Genomic DNA, 13,278 nt, shown 5'->3' with positions numbered 1-13,278 from the left:
TTTTTTTTTTTTTTTTTCATATTTATCAATCAATATTTTTTAATAATAACATAGATTTAGATTTAAAACAATTGCGTGAGAGAAAAAATATATCTAAATGTATACAAATTTTATTAGCTAAAATTAAAGCTCGAGGGAAAAAAGAATTGGTACCACTATTCGTTTTATAATGAGGGACTAAAAATAAATCTGAATTACGTGTAATAAGATATGGAATTCGAAAGCTAATTTCAGACAACAATTCTGGACACACAATATTGAAATTAATAAGATCATAGACAAACATAATATCAGTTAATTTTCGTCTAAGTGAAAGAGAAACAAGGCCAATATAATCTTGAGTTAGATGGAGAGAGTCCCTAGATAATGGAATATTTGACAAGTATGAAATCCTTTTTAAAAATTTATATTGTACATTGTCCAAATCATTTATATATGTCAAGTATTTGCATGACCAGATTACGGAGCCGAAATCAAGATTGGATCTAACTAAAGATGTATACAAGGTTTTTAAGCATAACGGATTTTTAAAATCTTTAGTATTTCTATTAATAAAGCCTAACATCTTAAACGATTTATTAATTATCATATTATGGTTCGTTTTAAAAGAAAGATCACTTTCAAAATAAATACCAAGATCTTTGATTACATTTACTCTAGTGAGAGAACACAATTCAATATTATAGTTAAAAAAGATAGGATTTTTTTTACGTGTAAATGTTATCGTATGACATTTATCAATATTTAATGGTAATAAATTTAATTTACTCCATAAATGAAATTTATTAAGATTATGTTGAAGAGATTCAGCATCACTTGAAGAATTAACTGTACAGAAAATCTTCGCATCATCCGCAAATAATAAAATGTTTATAGAACCATCAAGGACTAGTGGGAGATCATTAATAAAAATTAAAAATAGTAAAGGGCCTAAATGGCTGCCCTGAGGAACACCTGATAAGACAGGATAGTCATCAGAAACGTAAGACATAATTTTAACTACTTGAGTACGATCAGAAAGATACGAAAATAACCATTGTAAAAAGTTCCCACCTATACCAAGACTTTTTAATTTATGATATAGTAAATTATGATTCACCTTATCAAACGCCTTTTGAAAGTCCGTATAAATAGTATCCACTTGGAAGCCTTGATCAAGAGCTTTTACAAGATAATTATGATATAATAATAAATTAGTTTGAATCGAATGTTTTGGTACAAATCCATGTTGAGAAAAGCTTATATTATTGCACAGTAAATTTGATAATTTTTTTGAGATAATTGCTTCAAACATTTTTGGCAAAATTGACATTTTCGAAACTGGCCTATAGTTTTTCACATTTTGTTTGTCACCTGATTTATGTATAGGAGAAATAAAAGATTTTTTCCAACAAAGAGGAAATGTTCCACTGGACAGAGACAAATTAAATAAATAATACAAAGGTTTAACGAGAGTTTGACAACACATTTTCAAAAAAATTGTAGGAATTCCATCGGGTCCAATACTTGCCTTGTCATTAAGTGAACCAATATAATCTATAATTTCGTGTTCATGAATAATAAATGAATTCAAATTAAAATTATGAAACTGATTATAAAATAAATCATTATTGTAATCGTCTGTTATATTAGTTGTGCTAGTTGTGTATACTGATGAAAAATATTTAGCAAATAACCCAATGGTATCATTCATATTATTCGCAGAATTATTGTCCAAAAATACTGAAAGGGGAATATTAGAACGATTAGATCTCAAAGATTTAATATAATTCCAAAACGACTTCGGGTTGGTATTAATATTATTTTCAATTTTTAACAAATGATTTGCATGAATTTGAGAAGACAATTTTTTACAATTACTACGTAAGTTAGAAAAAAATATGTAATCTGAATGTGAATTAGTAATTTTATATTTTTTATGTGCCTGTTTTTTTAGTTTAATTAAATTTCTCAAAATAGGATTGGACCGATATAAACTACGCGAATCATAATGATTTAATTTAATTTTAGGAACAAACATATCAAACGAGTGGGATATAATTTCATTTAGTTTAAGAACCGCTAAATCGACATTAAGATTTATCAAATTAGACATTAGATCAATGCTATTAAGAAACAGATTAACATCATTATAATTACATGCATTAAAATTAAAAACAACTGGACATGATGTTTCGGAAAGAAATTCAGGTGTAGAAATGGATAAAATAAAATCTAATGGTGGGTGATAAGAGTCAATTAACGGTGTAAGTGAACTACCTAGACGTATGTGTGAATTATGTGCGCAACAGTCAGGAACAAGCGAAAATGCGAAATGTTATACCTAAACGCACGCAATGTACGTTGGTTCCTGCCTGTATACTTTCGTTTATATTTATAAATAAATCTGTGTTAAACCGTATAGGATGTCAATAAAGTTTAGAGATAAATTAATAGGTTGGTACAAACTACTATACCTATCACACATATGTCGATAAATCCAAACAAAGTTCTCCGATTCACAAACATGGTTTAGACACGGTCTATGAAGAATCATAATATGTACCAAAACTAGTGGAAATAAAAAGGGGTATTAGGCAATTGTTATCATGATATATTTTACCAACTCGTTGGTCTTTGTCTCTTCACCAGATATAATATTATGTAAACAGCTATAGTCATTTTCATAAGCCTTACCAGGGGCCTAAGCTCGGTAGGTGTTAAGCCCACTCAAAAAAAAAAATAACAAAAAATTACTCATAGACTATCCAAAATAAAAAGTTATTTGATGCTTAATATCAATCAAAAATAATAAATAAAAAAGACTGGAACTCAATATGCTGCATTTTAGGATTCAAGTATTCCTCGTCATTGAGTAGAACACTATTACAGCTACCATTACGGATAGTATGTTAAATTAGAATTCAATGAATAATATTTAATAAAACGAGATTTAATAATGAACGAAAACGGTGTTCCATAATTTATTTCTAAGGCTATTTTTATTACTTGGTGTTAAATTTTTCTACAAGTAATACGGTATGTTGAATTCATATTTACAGAAAACATCGATGTATTATAATTGACATATTATATTAGATCTCTAACAATTGTTATGGTATTATATCATATATAATTGCTATTGTAACTTATAAGTCAATACCGATGTACCCTAGAACACCGAGTTTACGTCGAATAGGATGGTTGTATAAATTAATATAGCTTAAAATTGGCGTTCCAACTTGGTGCAAATTTTAAATAATTACAATCGTTTTCAATCAAAATACCTGGCTAGTATGCCGTAAAATGGTCTAAAATGATAAACTAGGTACTTAATAACTCATTGTTGAAGCATTTAGTTAGTATATAATATAACCTCTGAAATTGTTGTATGCATAGTGTAATTGGCACAGAGTGGGGGTTGCAGATAAAACACATTTAAATCAAATTCAAATTTACGCGCAATGTATTATTATTATGTACCGGTGTTGTGGTGTATACGAGTAAGTTCGACATGGAAACCCATTAGCTTAAACGATCCATAGTATACCTCCCGCGAGCATTATAATATTTACTACATGTATATATTGCACAATATAATATATAATATATACACCACGCACGGATTATCGAGCTGCGGATTTGCATATTATTTTCTTCGAATAGTTCAGTTCCCATAAATAGACAGATCAAAAGGAAATTTCATCGGAGATAGTAATACTATTATTATTATTACATAGCAATACCTATATTTTGCATTTGTTGTTCACGGATTGAATTATTTTATTATAATTTTATTATTTCGGGACACTCTCAGTGAGTATATTCTATATAGATACCTACGTGTTTTATCAAAAACCATGAGTTATGTTCAATTACTGTACTACTTTTAAACTTGTAGTTCGTTAAAATTCTGTTAAGTCGATAACATTACAAAAGTAGAATTGCTGATATTATTCTTTTTATTATTGCATTAAAATATGAAGGATAAAATTCAATTTTGAAGAATTCATTCTTTTAGATAACGTAAGACGCACAATGCCTCAAGAGACTAAAAGTAAATTAGTAAATTTAATTTCTACAGGTCCTCGGTACGAACAAAAAATATTTTTAGGTATATTTTAAGTTTCGCTTATGATATTATTATACCGATCTATTATTTCGAAACCGTAAACCAAAGTTTTCGAGCACAAAAATATATACGCATATGCTGTTCAATTGAAGTTCAGAGCTTAACACCAGGATCAAATAGGTTAGGGTTTTGGGTATCTAGATGTACTTTGATACCGGAATTACAAATTAAAAAGCTTTTTGTTGAAGCGCATAACCGTTATTATACAGGTTAATATTGATTGATGTGGACGTTAAGTAGTTTAATAGGAATTAAATTTGAATGCTATATTGATACCAAATCTTTTAGATTGTACGATATTTCTTAAAATATTATTTGAACTCGGAAAATATTATTATTTATTGGTTAATGGTACTTGTCAATGAATGGATTGAAATGTCAAATGAAGCATAAACACTAAGATGTGTGGACATTGGGAGATATTTAATAACTAATACTTATTGATTATAAAATTATTCCTTTCAATTATTATTATTATACCATAATATAACAATAAATTGTAATGTATAAAATTATACGGATTTCAGGTGTTGAATTTTTAAGGTTTTTAGGAGGTTCCAGGATTCGGGGATTCCGATTAATTTGGGTGCAAACCCTTGATTCAAATAAATGTCAGTTTTTTACAAGTTCGAAAATATTCAAAACTTAAACGATTTTCGTAAAAAAAATATCGTTATTTTCAAATAGGTAGTGAGAACTTACCGGATATGTCGTCTCTGCCCGAGTCTTGGCCAGAGTCCGGAGATGAAGAGCTGTGGTTGCTGGTGCTGTTATCATCAGTGGACGAAGATCCACCACACCCAACGACCCCTATGCCGCTGCCTCCTCCCCCAAAACGGGTCTCCAGTTCGTCAATGCGCTGGGCAACACTAACTGCCCGAGCTCTGTCCGTTTCATCGACCGCAGCAGCTTGAGGATCTAGTTGTCTGATGGTTGATGTGGTGGAAACGGTGGAAGTGGGGATGACAGATGGAGCCTGTACCGGTTGCTGTTGCTGTTGGGGTGGTGCGACGGACATCCGGTGTTGTACTTGCTGGAGGTTATTGTTGATATTATTATGATGATGATGTAGGAGATGGTGGTGTTGGTTGTTGTTGACTTTACTCTCGTTCCCAACAATATCCGTCACCGGATAAGAAGTTGTTCTGCTGAGTAAGAGTGATGGCAGTCTAGAGGGGAGTTTTGCTTCGTGGGGTGGTGGCTGCTGTTGTTGCTGATCTTTGACCCCCACGGGTTCTGTTGGAGAGCCGGCTGTAGGAGCAGACGACTGTTGTGGCTGGGGTGGTGGTGGTGGGGGTGGTGGTGGAGGGGGAGGCGTCCCTTTGGTCGTTGATATGCTCACAGATCTCACGCTGTCCAACAAATGTTCGCCACTTCTAGAAAAGTGAAAAAAAATCCAATTAAATTATCAAAGATAATATACACCTCAAAACATATCGTACAGAATACTTCTATTACTGTGCGAAATAATGCAAACTGTAGTATTACTATAGGTCCTACTGTTTGTTTCGACGACACAGTTACATCCGGTTAAGACCACTTATCCACTTATGGAAACGATTAACCGATTAACTGAACTCGATGCTTAGTGTAATTGACAGAAATATAATAATGAGTATAGACCAGAACAAATCATTTAAAATAAAAATTTTCTTCTATATGGATGGTGAATAGTTTATGGTGGAAATTCAGATCCTGATTGGGCCGTTAAACCAAAGAAAAAAAGGAGAAGATACACACATATATACTTAGCATCATATTTATCTTAAGTGCTAGATCACCTGAGGTCAATGTGACACATTATAACATTTATGACACTCACTTGGCGTTGCTACCGAAAGTGGATCGCATGGATGTCGAACTCGATGAGTTGTCGGACTCAGACGAGTCCACCAAGTTGCCAAACCCAGACTTGACCGGCGCTCCAGCAATGCCACCGTTGGGTATTCGCGGCGGTGGAGGCGTTAGGTCTTTTTGAAGCGGAGCTGGTCTGCTGTCGGTGTAGTATGCACGACCACCACCAGCTCCTCCTAGGCCCCCGTCTTCCAAAGATGGGTCTGGTTGGTGATACTGAGGTATGTGGTGGTGGTAAGCGTTTTGCCTTGGCGGCGGTGGTGGCGTACAATTCTTGACCAGTGGCGGAGGAGGTTTAGGGGGTAACGCTGGTTTTCCAACGGTCGGAGGGCTGCCGGCCCGGTCCATGCCGACCGGTTGTTCAGACTCCGAAGCAACCACCGCCGCTAACCTATTTGGTTGTTTTGATTCTTTAGATACTACTTGGTTCGCCGCAACGGAATTTAACACTTGGGGCTGCACCGGCTGTACTTTGGTCGAAGACGTCTGATAAATTGGCGACACGCTGCTCGTCGGTTTCTGTGGAAAAATTGGTTTCTGCATGTTTTTATTTTAATAAACACAATAATATAATAAAGCGTATGATGGAAAATTACATTACGGCAGTGGCGCACCACGCTTCAAAGTTATTACAAATTATTCCCCTAAATTAAATTACGAGATATTAAATTAAGTTTGTCTCGATTTTCGTGAACTACACTCTCATACTGAATTATATGAAAGAAAGACCTGTAGGCTCTCATAAGACTCGACTCGAATTGACGGACTATTACAACCACTGCGATAAGGACGATATTATTAATCGTCGTAGAACGCCGTAATCCCTCTATATAACGATTATTCTGACGTTAAACGCGTACAACAGCACAATAGTCTTGATTAATACTCTAAATGATTCATTTTGATACTCCGTCTTTCATTTGCACCAAAATCCGGGCAAAATAAAATAGGTACTATTAAATCGACGTGAAAATACGGTTTCAAGTCAAATCATTAGCATAAATAAATTCGAAATAAATACGTACATGCTGTACTATACGTATTATCTTGGAGAAAAAAAATATAATATTCTAAACAATATCATATAAGATTCAATTACCTGATGATTTATTATTCCGGTTCCACCGACTGGTTGGCTTCTAGTCACCAGAACCGGAGGGTGGTGTATCGAATAGTTTAAAGGCCTAGAACATAATATTGAATGAGTATGTTATTATAAACAATATAATATGATATAGTGTAATATATAAATAATCGTTGAATGTGCCATTTTATACCTTTGAGAAACATGATTTGAAGATGAAAGTGGTTTCGTGTGATACACTTGAGCGTTTATAGGTCTGCTAGAACTCTGCATTTGTACATTTTGTCCTAGGTTTGTCAGAACTTGGCCGGCCAAAACTGACTTTTTACTTTGAGCCGTCCCGTTAAGTTTTTGATCGACTCCGTAACAGCTGGTATTGTTATTGACTAGGTCTCTATTAATGTCCTCGGACATGTCTTCGTGTTGACCGAACCACTGTTGATGCTGGTTCTGTTGTTGCTGTTGTTGCTGCTGCTGCTGCTGCTGCTGCTGCTGCTGATGCTGATGCTGCTGTTGCTGTTGCTGCTGTTGCTGTTGCTGCTGTTGCTGCTGCTGCTGCTGATGATGATGATGATGATGGTGTTGTTGATGTTGTTGTTGCTGATGTTGATGGTGCTGCAGCGCTGGTTGGTTTCCACTGTAGTTGGCCAATGGTGAGAATTTGGTATTGTAGGGTAGTGTCTGGTACTTAGGGTCAAACTTGCTACCGCCAAAATACGGTAGGTCACCTGGGTTACCGTTACTCTGCTGTTCAATTTTGTAGTTATTATTTGATGACTGGTACTGTTGTTGGTATGGGTCCACCATTGGTTTCTGGAGCAGAGGCTGCTGGGATAGAGACTTAAGCTCAGGCCTGCCGGACCGTCCACCATATGACTGTGGGTCACCGTCGACCGTCGCGTGGCTAAGTATGTTATCCTCGGACTTTCGTAACATTGAATTCTTGCTCATCGCGTCTGGTATGTGATTAAACGGTTCGATGGCCGCAACATTTCCACCACCACCGTTCATTTTTCCATCGCACAACGGCATCATTTGTTTACCTGGTCCACCCAGAGATCTAAAATAAAAATAAAATGTACACGTTAGTATAATCATTGTTTGATAGTTTGCATACATATGATAAATATTTTAAAATCTAAAATTAATCCTAATAGTCGACGGGGTACATAAAGTTATAAATTATATTTCAATCACATTATTTAAGGAGGTGCAATTAAACATATGTTTGGCCTACTGCATATAACTGATAAATCACCATAGTGACGTCGCCGCAATGAATGTTCATTTATAAATATACATTAATAATTTACAGTATTTCAGAAACTAAAATGTAACTAGATGGCCCATCTGGCAAGATTTCGTGGAATTCCTTTTTAACATTATTATGTTTAAAATAGTTACTAGCCTGTTATTTGGGCCTGGTTTGTTAGCCTGGATTTGATTGGCCAGCTGTTGGTTGAGCAGTCTCTTCCTGTGTAACCTAGCTTGTAGTTCCGATATTCGCCGGTCAATGGATGCCATTTCCTCTTGTCTTTTGGACAGAACCTCACGTTGTTGTACCAACCTGGCAGTTTGCTGTTCACCCAATTTATTCCGATACTTCAAAATTTAAAAAAAAAATAGATTAGCATTATATTATATATATATATATATATTCTAGCTGATCTTGTGCACTTTGTTGCCCGTTAAATTTAAAAATCGCCTATTTGCAAATATCAGAATTTAAATTTATAAATTTATAAGGCTATAACTAAAATTATAAATAATAATAACACTCACTAATAACTCGGCTCGTAGTTTGTCGAGTTCTATGGAGGCCGGAGATGTAGGCTGTGCATGACCTCGTCCTTTATGGACGTCTTCCAGTTGCCTAGTTAGTTCATCCACTTTAGCCACAGCCATTGTTAGTTCTTTTTCTTTTTCATTAAACAAGGCACGGATCGATTCCAAGTCAGACGCTGAAACAACAAAGTGAAATGTCTAAATGTGATAAATGTGTTATATTTGTAGAATTAAATAATGTGAAACTCGATTGCGCTTGGGCCCCGGAGCAAAAAACGAAATAGTCACGTGGTAGGTTTCAACCGGGAAATCTACCTTTGGGCTAATCTCAAACTGTCACAATTTTTCAAAACTACTATCCAGCAAAAAACATTTTCAAATCCCTTTGTGACCTGTCAAAAACTTGTCATATACTGTACGCTTGACAAAGCGAAACATATTTATACTATCGGGGATTCAAGGTAAGTTGTAGCCATGTATAAAATGAATTGTAGTTATTTGTCAGGGATCTAGAAATACAGCGATTTCCTAATTAACACTGCGATTAATTCGATGCTCCCTTCGGCCGCTGATAAAACAGCTTCACCACATACATCATAAGTAAACTAATGTAATTAAACTTAAACTTGTGCTTACAAACTGCTATACAATCAAAAAATATAATCCACCGTTAATACTTAAGAATCACATATTCCATTTTCTTCGATTGCTAGGTACATCAGAGATAATTAAGAACGATTAATTATTATAATGATATTTTTTGCGAAATAGGTAAACCAAATGTACGTCTACTTTCAAACTACTGCATTTTATTGAAATCGTTTAATCGTGAAATGAAATTAACCGTACTTGACACTTTTTTATAGGATACCGAATGAGTAAGCAATAATAAACCAAATTGACAAAGTTGATAGCGGTGTTAGCTTATGATCGGTATTTCGTGTAATAGTGAAAGATGCAGAAGTGTGTAGCATATGTGATAACGAAATTAATGAGTCGTGTAATAACTGAGTGAAAAGTAAACGTTACCCATTAATATCTGACATTGATTTTATATTGAGCCTACCTATTTAGTTATCTATTTATAGTATATTATGGTAAAAATAAAATAATAATTTTAACTTTTTTTTAATATACCAAAATGATTAATATAAAATTTATATGATTTTTACTTTCATAAAAACTGTCGAAAATCAAACGTGAAAACCAATTTATTTCTCACTTCACTAAAAAGCCTTAAATAAACCATTTTTTAGTAATTATTTAAATTACGGTCATAATATGAATGTCATTTTTATATGAGAGTTTACTAAAATATTAATAATTTTTGTTCAAAAACTGATGCCTATTATAGCAATTCATATTTTGATAAATTACAATTATATATATCTTAACAATCATTCTAGGTTATGTATTTTTTACAATATAATAAAATTCGTCAGGAACGTTGAAATAAATAATCATAATGTTAGCATCTCTACCGCAACCTATTGTATATTACATCAAAATATATTGTTTATAGATTTTCAGCAAATGTATATAGTTATGACAACAATCGTATTTTAATAAGAAACAGGAAAACGGCTTTGTATTAAAATATGTGAGATGAAATAAATAAATAATATATTTAAATCGTCTGCACGTTAGGAAATGAAAATTGTCCATCAAATAATTTGTTCAAAAAATTTTCGTTCATATTTGTAATAACTAAAAACCAGTTTCGAAAAAAATTAGTACTTGTTAAACTCCAAATTAAATGGCATACTTTCAATAATAATAATCACATCATGAAAAAAACGATAGGTACAGTCGGTGCATATTGTGTAGGTATCTACAGAAAATAAAGAGTAGGTACATAATATTATATATACATGGCGAGGGTGTAAGAAAATTATAAAAAAATGCACAATAAAACGAGTATTATATTATGTAAATATAACTTTGAAATACAAACGCATTGTTATGATAATCGTCCACTATACATGTAAAAAGTGTAATTAATATGTAATTATCGTGTCGGATGACAAAAAATAAAATTCTAAGCATTATATGTCTCATCGTTGACAATGTTTTTTCTTCCTTAACGAAATCAACAATTGGAATACTTTGTCCTCTAAGTTCGTTGTACTTTCTAATGCGGGTTGAATGGAATTTGTTCTACTCCAAAGAGCGCACCGTTATACTATTCAAAGTGTTTAAATATATATTTACATGATATGCGAGATAAAATTACAAACGTCTGATTGGAAACTATATACATATATTATATTACAATGTGTATAAGCATAATTATATTATCTAACTCCACCGCGATCTATAAACCATCTATGTTCTAATATAAAATACGTCAAGATTTTGCAAGTATTAATAAATTATTTTGTCATCTCTGTGTTTCATACATTATTCTGAACATTGAACATTATTGCGGATGCGCATGACGTGACATGTGACACGTGACTTTTAATCTACGATTATAATATTATTTAAATCAAAATAATTAATATGTATTGTATATTTAATTATAGACACACAAAATGGGTGTTGTGGGTGTTATTACTTTTTGATAAACGGAATACGTAAGTATGCGGTTTTGCAGGAGATCCATTAAACTTATTAATAATTATGTGAAATATTGCCACGAACAACTGCAGTCGTAATTACTTCGATGGAAAATTACTTTCGGAATGTCACTATAAACTTTCGAAAACCAACGACTGTACATTACGCAAATAAGTACACGTACTTTTGGCCGTATCCAGGGAGGGGAAGTGAAAAATAAAAACACCACTGTGTAACAATATAATATACGAACGTCCGACAAAATAATAAAATATACGAACGGACAAAATGTAATTAAGTATTCACATTCATTCCGAAATCAGGATAATAACTGAAAAACTTTTTAATTCCTATAAGCATCTGATATGGGTGCGCGTGTCTCTCACTCAGAGGTCGGAGACACTGGAGGTCGTATCATAGGCGCAAATATCACCCACCGTAATCGCCTGCACAACTCATATCATCAAAATGCATAACAGTTCTCAGTGGAAAGTGAGTACGAGCGAAGCGCAAAGTTGAACAGTTTTTTTATCCACGACTAAAAACTGTAAAACAGTTGAAAAATTATTTGTACCACACACGTTAGGTACCTAAAAACGTTGTAGTGTTGCGGTGGTGGCCGCCATGGATAATGGGTCGTTAAACACGAATCTTTTGGAATAATATTTGATGCATCCACATATCATAACACTTTGTCAAGTCAATCATAATATGTTCTCCCGGATATATCACCGGGCGCATAATATATTTATTTATTTTTGAATACCCGCCTAAAAATATTGCAGTACAACCAGCTATATATGTTAAAAATTGAAATGAGTCGGAAAAAAAATCATAGTCGTCGAGTGGATAGTATTGTAAAAGCTCCGGCTCGATGTAATTATTATCGTTATTATTATATTACGTATGACAACAAACCGTATGTCATCGAGTACGCACCGACCGCGATGTAAAGCACGGTTTTGAAAACGACATCCTAATTAAAATCTGATGGATAAATGATTTGAACGGTCGGCTAAGAAGGCAGAAGTGCGCTTGAAAACTTCGACGGGTGGGTTGACGTACGCACATCCCACGCATTCATCCGTCATCGTGTCACGCAATAGCCATACATATAATATTACATGGGGTGGGCCACCTGTATCAGATATAATATAAAATATTATCATATTATGTGGGAAAACGTGGTGGACAGCTCCGCAGAAAATATGAAGGAGCGCGTGTAGGGGGGAAATGCAAGTGTGTATACGTGCAAATCGTCCTCGAGATTACAAGTGGCATTCGTATTTTTTTAATATGGATACCTACACATTTTTTTGTCGTTGTTTCCGGTCGTGGCGGATCCGATGACTACGTTTTTGCCAGCAAAAATATTTGCTCAGCGTTGGGCTCGATGGTAAAAGTAGTCGCGGGCGGAGCACGATAAAGGGAGAGGAGAAGAAAGAGGTCGTACATATATATGCTGGTTTGTAAAATTCACACGCTGCGCAATAGGGATTTAAACGTTTTATAATTGCACAAATGTCTCTTTTTTGGAGTAACGCGCGTATATATAGTGTAATAGTTTCGCGAATCGGAATTACTCACGCTGCTTGCGCCCGCAGCCATTTTAAACAGAAGATTATTCGTTCGGCCATTAAGCCGGATGAAGTATAAAGAGTAGGATGGGTGACGTTAAAACAAAAATAAAAAACGACGTTTTTCCATTGCGCACGCGCGCTCGTATAGGATATGTATTTATGTATATAAATATGGGGTTTTTATAGGAGAAAAAAAAGTTTTTTAATATAAATTGTTGCTCATCCACACGGGCGCCGCCAACCACCACCATGGTCGTCACACTATTTTATACTCTCTCTCGCTCTAATACACACACGCAGACACA

The 13,278-nt window shown here is 34.1% G+C and overlaps 1 protein-coding gene across 4 annotated transcripts in view; it reads right to left on the bottom strand.

Annotated features, from left to right (window-relative positions):
- Positions 1–13,278, bottom strand: part of LOC111031211 (apoptosis-stimulating of p53 protein 1-like) — a 106,900-nt gene that overhangs the window by 13,428 nt on the left and 80,194 nt on the right. For all 4 annotated transcript variants that reach the window (XM_022311065.1, XM_022311066.1, XM_022311063.1 and 1 more), the window contains 6 exons: positions 8,832–9,010; positions 8,458–8,651; positions 7,243–8,109; positions 7,065–7,149; positions 5,934–6,484; positions 4,814–5,487 (listed from right to left, as the gene is read on the bottom strand). In XM_022311065.1, the coding sequence (XP_022166757.1) occupies positions 4,814–5,487; positions 5,934–6,484; positions 7,065–7,149; positions 7,243–8,109; positions 8,458–8,651; positions 8,832–9,010 (2,550 nt within the window). The remainder of the gene's footprint in view (positions 1–4,813; positions 5,488–5,933; positions 6,485–7,064; positions 7,150–7,242; positions 8,110–8,457; positions 8,652–8,831; positions 9,011–13,278) is intronic.

Source organism: Myzus persicae, unplaced genomic scaffold, assembly GCF_001856785.1.
Source record: "Myzus persicae strain clone G006 unplaced genomic scaffold, MPER_G0061.0, whole genome shotgun sequence".
Taxonomy (NCBI): Eukaryota; Metazoa; Arthropoda; class Insecta; order Hemiptera; family Aphididae; genus Myzus; species Myzus persicae.
The sequence above is the reverse complement of the archived record's forward strand: the minus strand, read 5'-3'. Positions and strand labels throughout refer to the sequence as shown.